At 51.3% G+C, this 21,148-nt stretch overlaps 9 protein-coding genes across 9 annotated transcripts; 3 read left to right on the plus strand and 6 right to left on the minus strand.

Moving 5' to 3' along the window:
* Positions 1-1,591: 1,591 nt before the first annotated feature.
* On the plus strand, positions 1,592-2,060 carry COCVIDRAFT_34346 (hypothetical protein; the record flags this gene model as incomplete). Its single annotated transcript, XM_014705207.1, has 2 exons — positions 1,592-1,598; positions 1,864-2,060. The coding sequence occupies 2 exons, from the start codon at positions 1,592-1,594 to the stop codon at positions 2,058-2,060; spliced, it is 204 nt and encodes a 67-aa protein (XP_014560693.1).
* A 61-nt stretch (positions 2,061-2,121) lies between these two features.
* On the minus strand, positions 2,122-4,875 carry COCVIDRAFT_88854 (hypothetical protein; the record flags this gene model as incomplete). Its single annotated transcript, XM_014705208.1, has 3 exons — positions 2,122-2,506; positions 3,431-4,298; positions 4,356-4,875. The coding sequence occupies 3 exons, from the start codon at positions 4,873-4,875 to the stop codon at positions 2,122-2,124; spliced, it is 1,773 nt and encodes a 590-aa protein (XP_014560694.1).
* A 237-nt stretch (positions 4,876-5,112) lies between these two features.
* COCVIDRAFT_23266 (hypothetical protein) lies at positions 5,113-5,642 on the plus strand (the record flags this gene model as incomplete). The annotated part of the gene is made up of 3 exons (XM_014705117.1): positions 5,113-5,134; positions 5,184-5,301; positions 5,354-5,642. 3 exons carry the CDS (start codon positions 5,113-5,115, stop codon positions 5,640-5,642), a joined length of 429 nt encoding a protein of 142 aa, XP_014560603.1.
* A 2,248-nt stretch (positions 5,643-7,890) lies between these two features.
* COCVIDRAFT_88771 (hypothetical protein) lies at positions 7,891-8,115 on the minus strand (the record flags this gene model as incomplete). Its single annotated transcript, XM_014705209.1, has 1 exon — positions 7,891-8,115. A coding segment is annotated over one exon (225 nt), but the record flags the coding sequence as incomplete, so codon positions are not given.
* A 960-nt stretch (positions 8,116-9,075) lies between these two features.
* On the minus strand, positions 9,076-12,185 carry COCVIDRAFT_12687 (glycosyltransferase family 90 protein; the record flags this gene model as incomplete). The annotated part of the gene is made up of 3 exons (XM_014705091.1): positions 9,076-11,133; positions 11,222-11,824; positions 11,877-12,185. The coding sequence occupies 3 exons, from the start codon at positions 12,183-12,185 to the stop codon at positions 9,076-9,078; spliced, it is 2,970 nt and encodes a 989-aa protein (XP_014560577.1).
* A 2,366-nt stretch (positions 12,186-14,551) lies between these two features.
* Positions 14,552-15,977, minus strand: COCVIDRAFT_34350 (hypothetical protein; the record flags this gene model as incomplete). The annotated part of the gene is made up of 2 exons (XM_014705210.1): positions 14,552-15,323; positions 15,457-15,977. 2 exons carry the CDS (start codon positions 15,975-15,977, stop codon positions 14,552-14,554), a joined length of 1,293 nt encoding a protein of 430 aa, XP_014560696.1.
* Positions 15,978-17,072: 1,095 nt separating this feature from the next.
* COCVIDRAFT_12689 (hypothetical protein) lies at positions 17,073-18,268 on the minus strand (the record flags this gene model as incomplete). The annotated part of the gene is made up of 3 exons (XM_014705092.1): positions 17,073-17,752; positions 17,815-17,859; positions 17,911-18,268. 3 exons carry the CDS (start codon positions 18,266-18,268, stop codon positions 17,073-17,075), a joined length of 1,083 nt encoding a protein of 360 aa, XP_014560578.1.
* A 328-nt stretch (positions 18,269-18,596) lies between these two features.
* COCVIDRAFT_34352 (hypothetical protein) lies at positions 18,597-19,034 on the minus strand (the record flags this gene model as incomplete). Its single annotated transcript, XM_014705211.1, has 3 exons — positions 18,597-18,754; positions 18,814-18,987; positions 19,019-19,034. The coding sequence occupies 3 exons, from the start codon at positions 19,032-19,034 to the stop codon at positions 18,597-18,599; spliced, it is 348 nt and encodes a 115-aa protein (XP_014560697.1).
* A 650-nt stretch (positions 19,035-19,684) lies between these two features.
* Positions 19,685-20,536, plus strand: COCVIDRAFT_23269 (hypothetical protein; the record flags this gene model as incomplete). Its single annotated transcript, XM_014705118.1, has 3 exons — positions 19,685-19,762; positions 19,814-19,877; positions 19,947-20,536. The coding sequence occupies 3 exons, from the start codon at positions 19,685-19,687 to the stop codon at positions 20,534-20,536; spliced, it is 732 nt and encodes a 243-aa protein (XP_014560604.1).
* Between the last annotated feature and the right edge of the window lie 612 nt (positions 20,537-21,148).

The raw sequence follows: 21,148 nt of genomic DNA on the forward strand, positions 1-21,148 counted from the left end.
ATGCTCATCTCCCGTTGTCACTTAGACGCCGACTGCCATCATACGATACACTGCAAGCGAACACCTCATCCCTCGCTCATCATCCAATATTTTGCCTCATTATTGAGTGAGGCGTAAAACTAGCAATGCCGTAGCTGCTTGTTTCATCCGAAGTGGCTGCTGTAAGTCTGCCGTATGCCGCACTATTGGAACCTCATACCCACCCTACAAAGGGTGGCGAGACCTCCATTCCGCAAACAGTAGTTGCCCGCTACGGGTGATGTTTTGCATTTCCCGAGTCAACTTCCCCGCTTCCGTCTTCAAGTGGCTTTTCAAGCTGTTTAACCGTTGAAACATGGGTCAAGAGAGAAGCGTTGCTGCCCATTACGCCCCCTGATCACCAATCGGTTAGCGAGAGAGAGCATGGTAGATGCTAGAGTGTTCACGACGCTAGGGCCGTGCAAAAAGAAGGGTTGCTGGTCTTTACTAGACATCCCTGTCCCAAACGCCACTCAGGGACGGGCGACGTTGCATCTCGCGAAATTCTGAGATAGTGAGCGCCTCCAGGGTCGTGGCTCTTTCCACAGTGCGCATCGCGCGGCTTCACAACGTGCTGCCGAAACAGGCTTCCCTGTCTGCCTCGGGAGTTCAGAGGATCAATGTTTCAACGATTATCCTTGAGCACCGAGTCAGTCAACATGTCAGTTTCGCCGACAAAGACATGTAGAAAAGCGGGCATGTGCAGACCTGAATCCTACGCACGCGCCCTCAACGCGCGCGCGTTACACGATAGGATCAGAAAGGGTGAAAGCCTCAAGATGCATAGCTGCGCCGCAAGAGGAGGCAGCCCCGGCCATCACGGTCATCACGGCCTCCGCGCAACTGCTGCCCAACCGGATACCAATGCCTTGAAACAATATGACCACACCATTAGGCTCTCCAGGCACGACTTGTCAGGTACAGCTGTGCTGTAACCCCGGCGAGAGCGATAGGCAATTGTCGATTAAGCCCTGTACTTAGGCGCATGCGGGGTAGTCTTTCGAAACAGAGCTATACAGCCCACCGTGCCTTCAGCCAAAACAGGTTGTAGCAATTGCATATTTGGAACCTGATCGGGAGTCGGAAGTACATGTGTTTGAACTTGAAACCGCTTGGACTCGCTAGAAATAGTCGAGAAAAGACTGGTGGCAACATAAATGCTCCGCGGCGAGCAATGGTTCACGATAGCACCGCGAACCAGACCCGCTATCGAATACATGTCGTGCTGTGGGGCTTCAATGCAAGGAGGGGTGGGACTGCGACAAGCCAGCTTTGGCACATGAATTTACATTCAAAGTAGGCAGGCTGGTCCGATTGAACAAAGGCATAGCGGAAGCTGTCTCTATTGCCATCGTATCGCACCGTATCGTTTGCCGTCCAATATCGATTTCTTAGGGCTGCCGGTTGTATGCGATTGATTTATCCCCGCGCAGTTGTCGACCTGACACGGACCGTCGCGCTCCCCGAGCGGCTGAGATGTGGGCTGTCCAAGCGCTGTTCATACACGTGCACTAGACTGCTGTTCCCCTGCTACATGACGATATTTCCTAGCATCCGCTTCGCAGCAGACGTAATGGAGGGTGACTTTTCTCGAGACTGGTTCGAGTTTAGGGTAATACTGTGGGGTATCTCGTAGTACACTTCTCGTAGTTTCCGTTCGGCAATAGCCTGAATAGTCAGGTGGTCGCCGCTGCATGCAGGCAGCCCGCTGTTTGGACGCCATGTGCCTCAACAATTTTTTGCGGATGAATTTTTTGATTGGCCGAACCCCCTCTTTACAAGGAGCAGCGGTGTATTTACTACGTCTCACTACGGGATGTGCGGTGAGTTGGTAATACATGACAGTACATCATGTAGTTGCGGTGGTCGCTGTTGTTGCGGCCATACGAGGAAAAACCTGCAGAGGAAGCATGTATGCGACCAGGAACCCAAGTCATGAATCTAGCAGTCACCTGAACAAGGTAGAAGCAGTGACAAGCGCGCGACGGGCCGCGCCCAGCGGTTCGCGCACACTGAGCGGTGAGACTTTGTTCAGCGCCTAGCAACAGAAGAGCGGGTCTCCAACTTCAGTTGCGAATTCATGACGGTGCAAATGCCATCATCTCAGCTGATACGCTCTTCCAAAAGATCCTTTACGCTTTGTTCTCCTAATTCCGGGAACAGACGCAGGACAATCAATTCCACAATCTGGAAAATCAGGTGCTTGTTGAGGTACGTGTCATCGAGGCAGCCTAGAACGTCTTCGATTTGCTGAGTCTGAGCCTCGCGCTCATCGCTCGCAAAGAAAGTTGCTGCTACCTTAGCTGGGACTAGATTGAGGAGTGTAGCGGCACAGCAGTGCTTGATCGTCTTGATCTCTTCGTCCGTTGGCATTTGGCGTGGGGGCCCAAGCGTATTATTGGGGAAAATGGTTGCACGAAAGGTGCGAAGCGCCACTGGGAGGAAAGCGGGGTTTAGGATCCTGGTGTGTATAGTGTGGGAGAGAAATCTGCAGATGCTCGTGGTTAGTGTCCGCAATACAATGGAGACGTATGAAGGCAATTGGTGCGGAAACAGGACAAATGTGTGTATGGCGGCCTCGATGGACAACCTAGGCCGCGGGACAGGTAGCTGGTGGTTGAACATGACGGAGACCAGGGCGCATAGGGCCAATGGGTCGAGGGACGGTGGAGAGGGATATTGATGTGGTTCACAAAGTGAGGCGAATGCCCATGTCAAGCGAAATTGACTGGTTGTACAAAGAGCGCAACTCGAGGAGTCGCAGTCAGCGCAAGCCGCACCCAAAAGGTCGGGTTCTGGGCTATTCGTCGAATGCCTCGATGCATCGAGCGAGCGAAGCGCATGCTTGCCAGTACGGCAAGACAATGGCAGTGGAGTTGCAGGCCGCTAAGATGCAAAGACGGAATGTCGAGGCCATGTCAGCTGGCGCCGGCCATGGTGGCATGGTCGGGATCTTTTTTGGCCAATGCCGGAACCCAAACTCAGTACGGGCAGGCGTGAGGAGAACGATCGGTGAGACGGCCTAGGGTCTGCAGACCCTTTGTAGGCTCCCATGTTGTCCTGTTGGCTGACGGAAAGTCGCGCTGCAGACTTGTCTGGGCCCCATTTGCAAGCATCGTGCGTTGCGTGGTGGTGTTTGGCAAAAGTGAGGGGCCAAAAGCGCCAAGTCGCCATGTCCAAAACGTGTCGAGTTGCCGCCCGGAACGGGTGCTGAGGCTTGCATGAGACGATGCGCCACGACAGGGATACTCCAGTGTGTGAGTCTGCGGGCCGTCGCATTCGCTGAAGCCAAGTCAAGTGACCGAAATCGCATGCGGAGCTATCTCGCCCTGTGTCGCACGGACCAGCATCACCCCCAACCACTGGCCAACCACGGCATCCAGAGGAAAAAGAAGATATTATCGTAACTCACCTGTCCAATACACCATCCGTCTCACCCACCCTGCCTGGACCGACCAAGGCTCCACGATGGAGCATTGAAGTGAAACCTGACAGCCAAGGCATGCGGCTATCTAATTCAACAACCTGTGCTGCACAGCTCCACAGCGCCATACTCACTACGGGCCGTTTGGCACCCAACGGGCGCCTTGACGTCGTCGTTTCTGTTTGCGGCATTTGTAATTGGCCGAGCGCTTGGCCCGATGACTGCTCGCTTGTGACATATCTCGACGGGAGAGACGATGATGTCGCAATACACAAGATCACTGCGCGCGCCGCAGTAAACGCCATGAATGCATATTGGACAACAGCCCAGAAGAGTCCCGCCGTCGATGCTAGCGGATGCTTAGGGCGCTGCTCTTCAGCGTCCAATCGCTCTGTCGATCTGACTTCCGTCCCTTCATGCGGCAAAAGCCCGTAGCGTTCCAGACGGGTCAGTGATTGCTCTCCATTAGAAACTTCTGATTGGGAGTCCTTCTCTTTCGTAGCGTCCGTCTGTAGCACTTCAGCTATTCTTGTAATACCCTCCCATAATACCCAGCCTTCGCAGGCTTTCCCGCTAATACCGTTTCCGAGGATCATTTCCGCAAAGATCTCGGCAACTAGTGCGCGAAGACAACCATTCTCTAGGTCCTCAGTGGGTAGAAGTAGAGCCAATACGCCGTGAACAAGCAGTTGACGCCATGCTGATTCGCTTTCCCGCTGTTCAACAACTGATGCCGGAATCATATCCGTTGGAACAGGCGAGAGTGCAGGGTGTGGGTGGAGCGTATGATAGATTGTACGCGGGTCTGATATTAGTGAATCGTACGAGGTGGCTTGTCGCTTCGCTATGCGAAAAGCTAGCCACAGAGTGTCAGACACACTTCATGCAATAGTCCAGGATCGGAATCACCTACACCTTAGATGGGACTCAAGTAACTCAGGGATCTCGTCTAGCAACAGTGATTCCAAATCGACTTTTCGTAGGCGCTGCTCAAGTCCTCTGGTACAATGAGCGATGATCTGAATCACTTCATTGACAAATACTTGGTCTGGAGTGATCTTTGAGTACCACGTCTGTACAAACTCCTTGATGATCACAGAAATGACCCCATATAACTGGAGATCGACGGCATTTGAACTTGTCAAGGGAGGTAACACGTCTTCAATCGGTCGCGGTGTACTGCGTCCTTTCTCGCCGTTGCCAAGTAGCACATTGTGGGAGCACAGCGTGCGTCGAATAAATGCTGCAGTCGCTTTGTCCGAGGTAGGATCTAGACGGAGCTTCTGAGAATCAGCTAGTCGATTTGGGCTTGTAGCACGAGGATGATTATGGAGGTTGTTCCCTGTAGTTCCTGGAGTAGATGGTGCTGAGGCCCGAAGACCTGGTGGCTGCGAAAGAGGGACATCGGGATCCCGGATCATGCTCTCCGCCATCGCAGGAGAATTCTCATTATTGCCTACACTCAGCAACTCTTTGAACACGTGACGAAGGTCTGCTGTGCGGTCGAGGTGAAGGTCGTTGTTGAAAGGTGAATGTAAAGTGAGCTATGACGCCAGTTGATCATCAAGGCTGGTAAGTCTAGCCGAAGCTTGGCACCTCCAACCTATGTGTCACGTTGTCACGTTGTCACGCGCCAACGCTCCTTCACAAACTTCACGGTCAACATCAACATGACAACCCCAAATTCAGATGGTAGGTGGCTAGGCAAACTATTAGTTCACTGTTCTCATGCTCTTCTTAGCTGTGATTGTCGAGGTCGAAGCCCAACTGAAAGACATTGTTCAAAACCTCTACAATCTTATAGTACAAGCGTATGATCACCATGGCAACACGACACAAGAGGCTATGAAGCGTGAGATGTGCGTGAATAGTTCTGCAACTTGAACGGCTGTGTGGCTGACGCGTATACAGCCAATCTCTGGTGCAAAACTTAGTAAAGTTATCGAGGACTGCACCTTCTGTACACATCGATATACCACCTGAGGTCATGTCATATGTCGAGAACTCCAGGAACCCTGACATTTTCACTCGCGAGTTTGTGGAAACTGTGCAGCGGATGAATCAGATGCTGAACGGCCGCATCGATGCATACCGGATGTTGCAAGAGCAATTAGCCTGGCAAGTCTCGAATGCTATCCCAGAGCTCAAAGAAGACGTTACCTCTGTGGTGGAATCTACTGGCGGGAAATTGCCAGCGTAGATGTCTCTGCTTCACATTCATCATTACCGGAACTATTACCTGGAGTCCAGATCATCGTGGAACTCGACCGACATTATAAACTCGTCCCGTGTTGCATGCATAGCCGGCCGATCAACTGTCAGCAGATCCTCGATAAAGTCACATATTATATCCCTATGACCGCATGATGAATTGGGGAACTGTTCTTGGTGATAATCCATACACCACGATAGAAGAATAGGTTTTGCTTCCGCAATGCCGCGCAATGATCCGCTAAAAAAGTACTACGGCATTCAAGGATATTCTTCCAATAGGATAAAATGCATTTTCGGACCGTATTCTGAGGAATATAAAACTTGTGGTTTTTCGTGAAAGAGGGGTTCTAATAAGGTTTGCGGGATTTCTCGTTCAATCTTGAGAAAATGCCTATATGCTAGCATTAATGAGCAAAACAAGCAGTAGACATAGTTTCAATCTGGACTTTCTATACACCTTACCCTCTGTTTGCGCCCCGAGTCATGTCATTTGAGGGTTCTCCCCTTGCCCTTGTCGGCAAAGCAGGGTATGTAGTTAGACCCTGTGACCATGACGACAGAGAACGATACGACTCGTTCTCCTTACAGATGTGACTCGCCGTTAGGCCGTTGTCCCAGTGTATACATGTCAAGATGCTCCAGGGTACGATCCTTCTCGACTCCCAGTCATAACAACGAATCAGTGTCCATATTGCATGATTTCCCCCTAAGGCGAGTAAGTAAGTATCGCGAGAGAACTCGACTCGAAAGTGAAGTGAGAGCCGATGCCCCTGTTACGGGAACTCCGGCCGCGTCGTGTTGTGGCTTTCGGTCCGAAGCGCATATGTCATACATAACTGAAAGTTTCACAAGGCCGGTATTACGCCGTGCGCAAGTCTTGTCCCCACTGATCAGCTATGAAACGGACTCAGGCTTGCGCGTTTTAATGTCTGGCCTAACCAATGTAACAGTAAGCAAAGTTTTCGTCTTTTGAACTATATGCCTCGGAGTCGGAGACGAGATTGCCCCGTAGATCCATCGGTCCCCAGACTTCGAGACGAGGAGCATGTTGGACAGAGCGCTCTAGATCTATCGACTTTACCCCAGATATTGAGTGTCTCGTGTCATTTAGCTTTTGAGCAATATGACTGCATCTTATGATATTATTATTCCATATCCGTCGACATAACTCAGCATGTTGTTCGGGCGACAAATTTTGTATGAGATATTAATGCCTGTGACTGAATGTAGGCACATCATCATTCATTGTGAGCATTAACAAAGCCAGTGAAGGGCGTATATACGGAATATCCTTGGTTTTGATCGTGAGCAGTCTTACAACTGTGCAGGGATTGAGATATAGGAATATGTGACAACAGGGAGACAAGGGGGAATACGGAACCTTGCTCCCGAATAGCGATACCAAAGTTTTTGAATCCCTCATGGCCGGTGTCGGAAGCCGATATTCTCATCGCCTTTATGAATAATCGTATGATATGTCCTTCCAAATCAACACGCACGCGTGACTTCATTGCAAGCATCATGCTCGCGCCCAATTCATAGATCCAGGAATGAAACTACGATAGGTTTTCCTAGGATGATGTAACAAATCGCCGAAACTTGGAGTCAGAAGGCTGCATTGAGCCAGAGCTTGATAATAACTTGTAAAAAAGACCGAGATTATTGAAAGTTTGACTATAGCTTACTGGGAGCAGAATATTGTCGTTGAACGGCAGTCTTTAGGAATGTTAGCAAGAGTGTAAAGTCTGTTCCCGGTTCTTGAAGTTATGACGTTAGTCGTTGAGCTCGGGGACTATATGGAGAGCGAATGAAGAGCAGCTCGGCAGGTTGAAAAATTATTCTGAGTAACGGATGCCAATCCAGCTTAGTCTTCAATAAGAGTTAGCATAACAGAACACGCCATCCACGGTACTAAACTTTGCGGGAACATAGCATTATACTACGAGATGTGAGAAGACTTCCAGCTGAGCAACAGCATCGGATAATTTGAGAAAGGTCTGGTAAATCATCAATTCAGACGAATTCTTGCCAAATCATGAAAACACGATGCAAGCTTTAGCAGACGTCATTGTTAGTTGAAAGATTGCATTGCTGTTTACTTCGAAGCAACATATGTGCTTTTGTGACTTCAGTATCTCATTACACAAAGAATAGACACTACAAACACTATCTCAGATACTAGCAATTTGCACTGAGTCCCAATCTCCACATACAAGATATCTAAGTCATCTATCTTAGAGAAACATGTCTGCATACAAGCTAAATACAAGCACGATAGGAAGGAGAAAACAATAAGACAAACCCTGTAGACCGACAGAGGCGTTTCCCACCAAGATTGACAATGTACATGTGCAAGTTTTCGTTGTCATCTTCGCACCTACTTTACCGTCTCTCAAAATAGGCCAGGAAACATTATCTTCTCTCCCGTTCAACAGCATCCATGTATAATCCCAAGAGTGGAAGTCCCGTAATCAGAAATCCATACACCTCCTATAATTCAACAAAAGGGGAGAAAGGCAAATATCTAGTACTACATCTATGAACAGTCACCAACGAAAGCCACAAAACCACGGTCCTAACTCAGATATCCCACACGCTACAAAAACTGTTCAGACAGCACCTAGCAGTCTCTTTCACAACAGGAATCTCAAAGATAAAGACAATGTCAAACAAACATAATCCCGCAAGTCTCTCAACACATTCACGCTATATACACTCTTCTCAGTGAATTCCAACCAAGCCAAAAACCCAGAACCAGACGTAAACCCCCTTATTCAACTCCCCATCAAAACGCTAAATCCCATACTTTTACTCGTACTTTGCACAAAGATTTTTCTCAAGGGGTAAGATTTGTCAACTGGTATGTAACAACGCCAGGCTTTTGAGCAAGAAGCTTGTCATGATAACGGATAGAGAAGAGATAATAGAAATGTTTCTAACATAGACGTTCTTGTTACTAAACATTTCCCAAACAAAACAAAGAGCAGCAGTACTTGTTCCTCATTCTTAGCATTCGTACTTGCAAACTCGGCGAAAAGTGATGAAGAAAAAACAAAGTCGAATAGGAAAATTCCCTAATCCGTCATTAATACTAGTTAACTTCCATCACCAGTTAAAAGAGTCATTCTCGTTCAATCCGCAGAAACCGAAAAAGATAAATCACAAACTAAGCCTCAGGATGCCATTTTTGCTTTCTTAAACTAGCCTCGAGTTCCTGACATACGATATGATAGAAAACTCCACACCACGCCAATCTAGTTCTAACACTCCCTCCCTCAGATGCAAGATGCAAAGAAAAGCCCCAGCCCAATCCAATCGGATCCAATCCAATCCAAACCAGGAAAAAAAAAGAGAAAAGAAACCCTCCCCCTACCCTTCCTCTAGCTTTCACCCCTCAATATCTTTTTTCTCCTCTCTCTTCACGGCCCCGGAAACCCAATCTCCTCCCTCTTATCATCCACCACGCGCCCATACTCCAACAACAGCCTAAAAAACCACGCTTCAAAATCCACATTTCTGAGCACTTTATCATGCCACTCTGTACTCCTCTTCGCAATCCGCCTTGCCCTCTTCTCACCCTCACTATCTCCATTTCCCCCAGCTTTCCCACCATCGGCATCGCTATGATCTAGTTTCCCATCTCCGTCTTTATCAAACACTTTGGTGCCGCTGAACCAGCGGACAAGGTCGAGATGCTCGTCGCCGCGGAGACTGAGGGGGATGTAGTGGACCCATGGTTTGAGCCATTCGGCGTGCCATTCGCGGAAGAGGGCCATTTTGTACGTGAGACTTTTGCTTTTGAGGAAGCTGTAGAAGCGGCCGGAGAAGGCGTTGCCGTCCATGTCCAGGAGGTGCTTGTAGTACCATGCGTCTTGGCCATCAACGCGTTCAGTTACTTTGAAGAACTCTTGTTGGGCGTCGCAGTCACCGGGGTCGCACTGGCCGATGTGGGAGAACTGCACATCTATGAGGTTCTTCAGCGCTCTGCGGTCGACCTCGGCAATGGTATAGTTAGTTATGGTGTCACCAGCCTTGGACGGGCCGCGAACTGGCTCAAGGATTTGAGCTGTATCGGGTGCATTGAGGCGTCGGACAACATGCTGGCGATGTTGGCGCCTCCAGCCACCATTACGACTGAAACCTCCTGTTGTAGAGCCGCGCCAGTAAAGACTATTTGTCTTGTTTTCCCATGCTGTGTCGCGCGTTTCGTCATATCCCACCTTGCCCATCCAATACCACGGACTCGGATACAAAATGTCCTGGAAGCTGGAAATCTTGGACTGTGAGAATACAGGTGTAAGCTCGTGAATGATATTGAAAGCGTTGGGTCGTTCGAAGAATCCATACGTCGAAGAAAGCGACGGAGAGTTGCAAATGTCGGAGAAGGCAGTCGTATTGTAAACGAAGCCTAGATCACTGGCGGCATAGACCTTGCGGTTGTCGGCAGCATCATCTTCAAACGTTTGGGCCTGTGAGTTGGCAGGGCACGATAATCTCGAATGAGTCCAAGTCTGCTGATGTGCGAAGCGATTAAACTTAGTCGTGCTGCTCTCAACAAATCGAGTGCCATCATTTAGATCCGCTGGATGAGCAGAAAACCCATTGCGAGGAGCAACATTCTTCGCAGAACGTGGAAGAACTTCGTTTCTTGCCTTGGCCACCATCGAAGAAAGAAGGTTATTGGGGACCACAACTCGTGGTTCGTCGTGCAAGTTGAAGCCTAGGTCCATGTCGGGCAGGTATTGTACGAATTGCTTCATCATGCCAATGGTCGCCTGCTGCTGCCATTCCTCGCCATTCTGGTAGTTCTCTACTGCCCCATGTCTTATTGCAACAGCCAACAGTGAACTATCCTCATGACCGAGGGCGTTCGCAACGCGCGACCGAATCGTTGCTGGCTTCAGTGCCCAGAACGGTAGCAGCATCTCATTGATCATGTCATATTCGTCCACCATTACAACACCATTCCGTGTAGCAAATTCGTACCATTTATCGAAATGTGGAGGCGGCGGTATCCCGTACCTACGGCGGTATTCAGCCACAGCCTCAGTGAGAGATTTTGACTGTCGATTGAGAAGTTTTTGGAAGTCCGCTTCAGCCGCATCCATCAACTGGGCAGCTGGATGCCCTTTACTCATGTCTACCGGGATTGGATTCAGCGATGGGCCGGAAACAACATCAGATGGAACAAAAAACCCGTCAGATCTGACTGGCTTTGCTCGTGATGCATTATAGCGTCCTACAAGCAGCCCCCCAACCGCAATAGCTGTGGCAAGAAAAGTGATAATTCTCAGTCCCCTAAAACGTCGCATTTCACCCGTCTCACGAAAGCGCTTCTCTGAGAGATAGACCAAGGCAGTTGAATCGAAAATAACCATGAAAATTATGAAGGAGGAGGACGGCGCGGTGAGCATTTTCGTGCCAAGAAGCGAGAATACGGTTACTAGAGTTAGGTGTCCAGCGCCTATTAGGTAGAGCTGCGGGGAGTTAGCTGGTTCAAAAACTCCCTGGATAAGAACTCTAAAGATCTAGCCCTAGATGAAAGACTCGGGGAGGACGTCATACCATGATAAAAGTGAGCAAGTTTAGAAATGCGGTCACAGGCAGCATCCATAAGAAACACTGAAGGATACGGAAGTTGTGCACCTCTCTCCATTCGCGCTTGTAATCCCGGTACACAGGTTCCCATGTAATGTTGCTCGCAGATACCGAGGACTCCATGAGAATGGATGCAATCCCGCACACGACCGCAATGGCCACAGCGACATCTCTCAGCGCCGCCAGCCGTTGTGCCTTTTGAACCCCTGATATCGAAGCGCGGAGATCCAGAGTACCAGTCGTAAGCCTGCGCTTGGTGTCCTCGCCTTCATCCGGTGCTGCGGCCACAATTATGGACCTGAATGTAATAAGACCAACGGCCGCGAAAATGGCGCTACAAAGTCCAAGCATAAAAGTCGTGGGTATGGTGTAGACGCCCAGGGCGCAGCTCGCACAGACGGTCAGCACCAACAAATTCCCAGGCTGATCTATGTGACCTGCTGCATCGGCGGGGAGTTTCTTCTCGGTGGCATGGGAATGGTCGTCCGGGACAGTGTAGGTGGGCAGGGCGAGGCGCTTGGCAAGTAGTTCATTGTCGGCGAAGAAATTGGTGAGGAAGAGCAATAGAGCCTGCAGGGAGTCAATAGCTGCGAGAGGGAATCGTTGTTACACAGGCGGTTACCTTTGTAGCCCAGATGCCATGTTTGTCGCACGCGGCACGGTCGCATACTGCTGATAGAGCCAAGAGTGCGCCAGCCAGCCAGGCAGCCTTCCTCTGCGGCCTGCTGCTGTTGGAGTATATGCCGACCCAGAAGACTGTGGGCACCCATACAATGAGCCAGGAGATTGCCGTCACGAGGAGCGAATGGTGCGTGGGTGTGTAGAGGGCAGCGACAGCCGTGAGGACGACGTAGAGCGGTGGCGCGAGCAGGAAGAGGGCGTCACGGTATTTGACGACATGATCGGCAAATGTAGAGAGGGCTGGGTGCATTGGAGCAGAGGGTTAGTCAGCGCTCGTCGGAGGGCATCGAAATGTCTGGTATGCGTCGAGCCGTCGAGGGCATCTTGTTGTTGGTCGACGGCCAGTGAGCGCCGCCGAAGAGGCCGTCGCTGCCGATCTTCAGGGTCGCAGGGTGACGCCATAGCTTCCACCAACCCTCGCCCTTGGCCTGCATCAGCCATCCAGCAGACTAGTGCAGCTCAGTATGATATCTAGATCTGATTTGCTGCATCTATTCAGAGCATTCTACTTCAAGCTGTTTCTCAGGCAGCTTTCGCCATAATAAATCGCCATGAAAAATGCGATACAAGTGCGCACACGACAGGGACTGCATGGCCACGTGTATGGAAGACACAGCAAAGAGCATCCTCACATAGCCCGACATTCACCTTTCAAATCTCTCTAGGGACCATCGTGCAGTCCAGAAAATACCTGCTACTTATTCTGTGTCTGCACCTCTTGCCCGAATATTCATCTCACTTCAGACATACTCTAACAAACAATTTCCCATGCAACAGATGAGACCTTCACAGACACACATATGAGAACAGCTCCAATGAAGTGGAGTATACATCATTTCACATATAAAAAGAGAAAAGACGCCCACTCTCAGTCCTACAGGAGACTCACCAACCCACTATTCATCATTCAGACATCGCAAAACCTCTAAGCCCACCTCCTACACCACACACAACCATCAAGGCGTACCTTCCCCAAACCCTCCCCCCCCCCCATCGTGATCCAAACCGCACCCCACACCTCCAAATCCTCCTCCAAACAAAAAAGGCACAAGATCTTCAAAGGAAAAAAAATCCTCCACCCCCACCCCTATTTAACCATCAACCAACACGCATACCCAAGCGACCAAAAAAAACGTCTGACATCTACCTATCCAGGCGAATCTCCGAAGAACGAAATGACGATCACACCTTCTCCCGTTATCACGTCACCGCAGTAGCAGCCGTAGCAGCAGCGGGAAGGCGGGTAAAAAAAAAGAAGGGGACAGATGACAGGGTTTGATCGTCGTTTCGCCAATCTATTTCCCGTTTATTTGAGTTTAGAGAGGGCCTTTTCGTGTATCATGCGTGTATGAAGGAATAAAAAAACCATGTTATGGACGCGTAACACAACCCGCTCTACTATATACGATCTTCGCCCCTCTCTCTCTCTCTCTCCCCGCCCTCAATTGGGGAGATTTCCCGTTGCGGCCGTTTTTTTACGTATTTCCGTGGCACATTCTTTCCCCCTTTCTAATTTTAAATCTTTTTTTCTTTCTCTTGTCTGAAAGAGGGAGGAGAGTAAGTGTGGGTGGGGTTGGTGGTTTGGGGTATAAAGAGGTCGGTGCCTTCCTTCGCAGTGCTTGACTATTTTCTTCACTTTTTGCTTTTTTTCTTGACATTCGTTTCTAAGGAATGGGTGTTAGACGATGAGTTAGCTAGGTAAGTGACAATCATGTTTGCAACATAGCATTACCCTACCTGCTGGAGATGACGCCAAGGGAGCAATAACCCTAGTGGGTTTGGTCGTCTTCCTGGATTAGGAAAGGTAAGGCACCGCCGCTCTGCCTCGTTTTCGCATTTTCGGCGAGATTGAGCGATGTGAGAATTGTTCAAAAGGGCCCGAACTTTTTCCACTTTCTTCAACTCTTTGGTCTTCTTTCTTTCAGTCTTGCACTCGTCTCCATCACTTTCTCACGCACGCTCAAGTCGTTTTTCTCTTTTTCAACATATTGTGCATTCATTCCTGCTTCCACTCTACACACCCGTTGACCCTCCACATTGTGCTTTGCTGTTTATACAATGCACCTCGCTCTTCTTTCTCCCTCCGTCCCCCCATCTTCCTTTCCCGTCCCGTCCGAATATACAAAAGGTCACGCTAGCCAGCGCACCTCCAACCTCCGTTCTATCTCCCCGTCCAAAAAACAAAAAGCGTGTGCCAGGTTTTATATGTTTCTTGTTTGAAGACAAGCCGAAAGCAAGAAAGAGAAAATAAAGAAAAATACGAGCCAAAAAAAAACGAGGTCAATCCTCGCGCTGATATGGGTACTAGATATTTGAGATGTTGCTAGGCTCTCGACGCAGATGATAAAACAGACGCCAGTTCAGTATTATGCAAAACCTGTACTTCAACCTCAAGGGCATCGACAACTTGGTGTCATTGGCGGATGGGGTATGGTTGAGGGCCCTCTCATCGGTGTCCAGGCTGCGTCTGTTTACTATGCGGAGATAGGTCGCTAAATAACTAAATGTTTCGTTTGTGGTACAGAAGAAAGATAAGGATGCAGCGCACGGACGGGAATGTCGGATAATGAGGCCGGGATGCGGTGAAGGGTGGGTAGGACGTGTGTGTGGACACAGCTACTCTTCCATCCTTCCAAAGATTTCATCGTCGTCCTCGTCAATGCGACTGCGACTGCGCGCGTTGGAGTAACGGTAGTCTTCTTCATCGGCAAAGTGATCGTCGTCCATATCGACGTCTTTGCTTTCACTAGTGTGGCGATAGCTGTTGCGCATACTCGACTGCTGGGCCGTGACGGTAGTGCTACCAGACAGGGTGCGGGCATTCAGGTCAAAATACTTTGCTGGGAGCGGGGGCACGGGTGGCGCGTCTGCGGGCAGGGCGACGGGCCCTGTCTTGGGGGTGCCGTAGGAGCAGCTGAGCAGGCCGACGGCAGCAGCGAGGTCGGCGTGGTCATTAGCATCATCATGGTAGGAGCCGGCTACCGAGGTGCCTGAAGTAGTGGGTCGGTCAGAGACATTACTCCACTGTCGGAAGTGACCGTGCGCGTTACCATTACCGTTGTCGGAGAAGACAGTCGACTGGTAAGATTGGCTGTAGGCAGAGCTGTTGGTAGAGTAACGCTTCATAGAGCGAGTGCCAAAGTGCGAGTGAGGGTAAGAGCCTACGGCATGGTCGTCGAGCTGTGGGGGCGGGGTAGTTTCTGTGGAGCTCAAGTCCTCACGCACGTCGGATGAGCCCGAGGCGGGAGGAGAGGAGCGGTCGCTGTGCTCGCCGTCGCTCTCCTTGTTCATGGCAACGAGGACCGAGGCAGCCTCGAGCAGCTGCACCTGCTGATGCTTGGAGATGAGCAGCTTGGATGTGTACTGCCATTCCGGTGTATGCTCCCATCTAGAATCAAAAAAGTCAACGCAGAACTTGAGAAGAGCAAGGCAGTTTATATGGATATGCGAGTGAAGAAAGGGCATTCGTCATGAGGCATGAAAGTATGTGGCAGGGCCATGGGAGGCTAAGGGTTACTAACAGGTGCTTGGTCAGACAGCTGCTGTGCTTATAGCCTTTGCCGCATTTTTCACATCTCAGTTCGCTACCACTTCGCTTGCCGTCGCCCTTGGACAGGCGAGAGCCCTCGCTCGCGCGACGGTTCCGCGACTTTGCATTTGCCTTGTCCTGCTCCAACATGGTTGCGAGCGTGGGTCCGTCGGTGAGAGCCTCACTCTTGGCAGCACTGCCGTAACTGCTGGCACCGAACTGCGCGCCATGAGCGGGCACACTCGAGGCCATGCTCGAGGCCATTGCCATGCTGGGCCCCCTGAACTGCGATGCGGGTTTGGAGGAGCGGCGCGGACCGCTGCTGCTGCCGCTACTACTGGCGCCCTCGAGCGGAGCCCCGGACATGCCCTTGGCCGCCGCAGCGATGGCAGCGATGTTTGTGACGGGCGTCTGGCTCATGCTTTTCCTGCGCGTTACGCGATGTGCCGGGTGGAGGTTGGCGGCGGATATGGACTGCGAGTGGGTTCGGTTCTTGGGGAGCGAGCCGGCCATGGTGCTGGATGAGTGCCGTTGTTGGCTGGCGGGTCGGACGTTGATGGGTTCCTGGATAGGGGGCAGCCGGTCAGTGCAAGTGCTTAGGGAGCAATGGCAGCGGGAAGCAGTAGAGGTAGGTACCTTGTGTACGGTCATGTTGGGTCCCCCCCCAAAAAAAGTTGCCAGTAGTTTGGTGTTTGCTTTGTTCGTCCGGCTTCGTCAGCAGGGCCGAGCAATTGTCGCACCGTGTCCGAAGTGTCGGGGCTACAATGGGCGATGCGGCTGAAACGGGCTTGTTGAGACAATGCAGGGCAGCGCAGGGAGCCAGTGTGTGGGAATATTTAACAAGAAATGTGTGCGGAAGGCGTGTGCTAGGTGAAGGAGGCGTTTATCCAAAAATACGGCGTGTGGACAGTTCGCGGAATGCTATTCGACAAGTGGGGTGACGCCCGAGCTCCTGATATGGAGTTACTACTGTATCCGACGGGGAGTCTCGATTGCACAGCCTGGGAAATGTGGCCGGGCCTGGTGAATAACAACGCACTGCTGCTTCGCACGACGAGGAGGGCGGGAGCAAGGGGGTGGATTGATTACATGAAGAGGGAGGGGAAAAAATAAGGGATGTCAGACTGTCACAGCAATTCCAGACGCAGCAACTTTTTTATTATTTGGTCGCAAACATGGCACGCGGCATCTGGGGTCAGCCGGACGCTCCCATCCCACAAGCCGACCAACGTGACTGATAAGTAGGTAGGCCCCGGCGAAGGCGCCCTCCCAAGTTCCCGCCCATGCAGTGGCTGGAAGCGAGCAGGCAAGCCCCCTTTGGCCCTCTGGACCGCACTGCTTTGGATTAAAGGCTGCAAAGGCCCTGGGGGGATCTGGGATGCGGCATTTCCCCGCGCGCACTGGATGCGTGTTTCAGCGGACAGACACACGCGTCTAGGAGCGGCCCTTGGGCCCAGGGCAGAAGGGTGCCGGATGCTGTGGTGCGCTGCGCTGCGCTGCGCTGCTCGCTGGCCCGGCGGTGCCAAATCCAAACGAAGGAAACTTTTTTTGTGCGTGTTCCTGGCCCAAGGGCGGGTTTGTCAAAGGGGACCATAGCTAGTGCGCCTTCTAGAGTGCATCCCCGCTTGGGTGATTCGAGCATGGATTCACGTCAGGCTGGCTAGGCCTGGAGTGGACAACGCCGATCGCCAGGCGCATGCTGGCTACTAATCGCAGAGGGGAGAAGGGCAGAGGGGAGACGCACTTTGCCATGGCCGCGCTTGGTCCATGCCGGCTCGGGCGGATCAAGGACACGGGGAACCGAGCGCTTGTCTGGAGACGGCCACGGCCACAACAGCCCAGCCGATCGCTGCTGTGTCTGGCCGTGGTGCCCTCAGCGCCGACATGGCCGCCTGCCAACAGGCGTTTGCGCCATCTGCATCCTCTGTAGTGGCCGTCCAGCCAGCAGGCCATGGTTGTCGTCCTCTCTGCCCATTGCAACACACAGTCGTGGTCAGCCTGGCCAGCCTGACGAGCCTGACGCCCCCCTTCCCCCCTTCCCCCTTCCCCCTCCCCCCCTGCCCTCGGAACGCGAGACCGGCGCTTGGCGTCATCGCGATCGGTCGCACGCCTGGCGTCTGTGCTGCTATTATCGCGCGAGCCATCGCCCCGTCCTGCCATTCGCTGCGGTGGAGCCTCTGCCTGTTGGGCCATGCCGCATCTGCACCACACAATCACCGCCACATGACGGCCGGCCTGTGGTGCCCTTCTGGACCCCATCAGCATCTCGACACTTTGCCCATGGAGCACTGCACACACACACATGCACGCAATACTTCTTACTCATCTACATACGCAATTGCCTGCATACCTGCATCCTCAATTACCACCACATGCACACTCTCTCTCCATACACCTGTCAAGCCATCGTCTTCGCTCCGGTCACCGCGGTGCCTGGTTTACACACGTAGTCGCTCCCATGTCCATGTGGGCGTGCTACGCTGCACCCAATGACAGCCCTTGGTCGAGGAGCCGGTTGGCAGCATGGCGGTGGGGTGCACTGCGCTCTGGAGTCGCCATCCACGACCTTCCGGTGTGGTGTCTTCATTCCATGTAGGGTATGCAGATGCAGATGCAGATGCAGGAGAGCATTCAATTGCGCCTGCCGGTTCGGGAGTCCCGTGGCTCTGGGTACTTGAGGGGTCAAAGACGCCACATTGCCGCCCGCACGCCTGCCATTGGCACTGTGACAAGTCTAGTACAATTGGCCTCCATCCATCGCCCTCTTCACTGTCTACAATATTTCTCCGTCTCCTGCCAAACATTTTTGTTACAGCCCGGTAGATGACGGCTCAGGGGGCCTCAATCAGCACGCAACTCGCTTGCACGTGCGCTCGCTGACTCAGACACTTGTCCAAAAGCATCCCCTGCGAAGCCCACTTTGGCCATGGTCACGCTCGGCACACCAAACCGCGTAGGGTTTCATACTACCGACCGACGTGACGTCATTCGCGATGGCTGTACAAAATAATTTCATCCTGCAGCATCGCCCGATGCACATGTTGCATTCCGTAGATTTTTCCATGACGTGGGCTCCTTCGGCCCGTTGTAATGCCAGAAGATGCTGGTAACCAGTGACTAAGCGATGAACAATCACCAACCGCTTCTCGTCTTCCTTGCTCCCACAAACAACAACAATCCAGTTTCACGCCTCCCACAATCCAAGAGTCGGCCCTTCGAAAAGAAAAAAATGTTGTTGAGCACCAAGCGCATAGTTGCCCAAAAGTCCCCACTTGAGGTGTTGGCTGCGACTTTTTTTTTCGAAGATCGGTATGCGTTGTCGCCAACGACGCCTCATGCTAGGACAGACAGAGTTGCGGTCTGTCTTTTTTGCACAAGTGCCTCAGACCGCGGGAATGAGCAATGTTAGTACTAGTAGTAACCGAACTACTTAACCTCGAAATGCTGGTCCGGTGCTTCTTGCTGTAAAAAGTACAAACAGGAAACAGGATTTCACAGTACTCTACTGCATGGTCCCAAAGTCCTTGGTGCAGTGTAGTACTCTCTACCCATACCTTCTGTCCAAATCATCTCCGCCACTTTTCACTGGTTGTGCAATTGAGTGATTTTCTAGAGGCTTGTCTAAGCCGTCAAGTGAGAGGCAGGAACTTCCGATGCTGACGCAGCTTGCGCGGCAGGTTGGGCAGGTCATTTAACATCATCTGACTGCATCAAGATTTGTTCAGTCAGTGCCTCGAACATCAATGTTACTCTCTATGAACAAATGGCCTGGTCATGGTTTTGTACCCTATCGATAACAGATGGCTGTGGGATGACTTCTGACAAGCGTGCAGCACAAGAGAATACTCCAACTTCTTTGTGGTCTTACAGTCAGCCTCTGATATGCAGAATCAATCAGAGCATACCATGAAATGACTCTCTTGGGTAAGTCGCTACGGATAGTAAATGCAATTTGTGTAACCAATATGCCTGCAAGGATGTTTGTGTACGTAGTACAAAGACATCGGAAACGATACCCATCTTAGTCAGCAGCTCACGTGCTTGACGTTCGTCATTGTGCTCGGCAACCTCAAACCGTCCACCAGCAACATCACTGCCTGGACCCAAACTGCATCCCCACATCGCGCACGATACTGGAACATTGAGATACATCTCTCAACGATCAGCCGCACCTATATACAGCCCGCAAGTTCCAAATCGCATCATCTCACGCATCGACGATGGCGGACGCATCCGCGCAACCTAAGCCAAGCAGCAGTGTCAAGCTTGTGCTGCTAGGAGAGGCGGCTGTGGGAAAGGTGCGCGATGTCAATACGTCAGTTTTGAACATGAACTGACTTCGATGCTAGTCTTCCCTTGTTATGCGCTTCGTGAACAATGACTTCCAAGAAAACAAAGAGCCAACTATCGGAGGTATGGACACAGCCACCCTACTGATCCCATTCTCAAGCGGCGCCTTGAGGCTAACATGACTCCTGACAGCTGCTTTCCTCACGCAGAAGTGTAATCTACCGAGCCGTACCATCAAGTTCGAGATCTGGGATACCGCAGGCCAGGAACGTTTTGCCTCGCTTGCACCCATGTACTATCGCAATGCGCAAGCCGCCCTCGTCGTGTACGACATCACCAAGCCCTCATCTCTCACAAAAGCTCAACACTGGGTTGCCGAACTGCATCGTCAAGCCTCGCCCGGCATCGTCATTGCGCTTGTAGGAAACAAATTCGATCTTGCCACTGCTGGTGACGAGGACAGGCCAGAGGATGCGGATGCTGCGCCTGCAGCCGAGGGAGAGGAAGAGCAGGCACAAGACGACCAAGACTCCAGGAGAGTGCCCAGCAAGACTGCAAAGGCATATGCGGATGAAGAGAGTTTATTGTTCTTCGAGACGAGTGCAAAGACTGGCCACAACGTTGCTGAGGTATTCACTGCCATCGCAAACGCAATTCCAGAGGCGAGTTTGAAGGGACCACGCCACGTCGGCGGCCAAACCAACCTAGCTAGGCAAGATGCTGACAGGGTAAACTTGGGCAGCGCGCAGCCACAGGGTCCCAAAGAGGGCTGTGCGTGCTGATATGCTTTTTGGACAATGGGCTTCAATTACATATTAATGGGCGGAAACACTGGAGATAAAGATTGCCAGAGTGTTGATCGCAGATTTATGACAATATTTTTTTCTCTTTCTTACCCCTGCCAGGCGTTGAACGAGGAGAAGCGTAGTACTCTTTTGCTTGTCAATAATATTGTTTAGCAATGCGTTGAAGACTATTTGCTTGATTATGAGGAATTGCGCTAAAGATATCTAGGCTCTATGGAGCACTGCAGATGCAGGGATGTCCAACAACGGGAATGCCATTGTGTACTTGTACTACGCAGCATGCCTCGAAGATTACTAGTACTTTGTCCTCCCTCTGAACATAAGCGGTTATACTTGATTGGTAATATCATGTCTAGGATATGAAAATTAAGTACTTTGTTGATTGATGGTTCTCGGTCTTAAAAGTTGTTTCTCTATCAACACTATGTGGTACGTAGATATGCTTTGGAATAGCAGGCATCTTATCGGAGAGACTGGTGAGGAAGTGGACTCCAAGTAGGAAGGATGTGATCTTGTGAACGTATGTGTTTAAGACATCTCACATCAGCCTCAATGGCTTATAGACAAGAACACTGTAGGAGATGGTCT

Source organism: Bipolaris victoriae (assembly GCF_000527765.1).
Source record: "Bipolaris victoriae FI3 unplaced genomic scaffold scaffold_10, whole genome shotgun sequence".
Classification (NCBI taxonomy): Eukaryota; Fungi; Ascomycota; class Dothideomycetes; order Pleosporales; family Pleosporaceae; genus Bipolaris; species Bipolaris victoriae.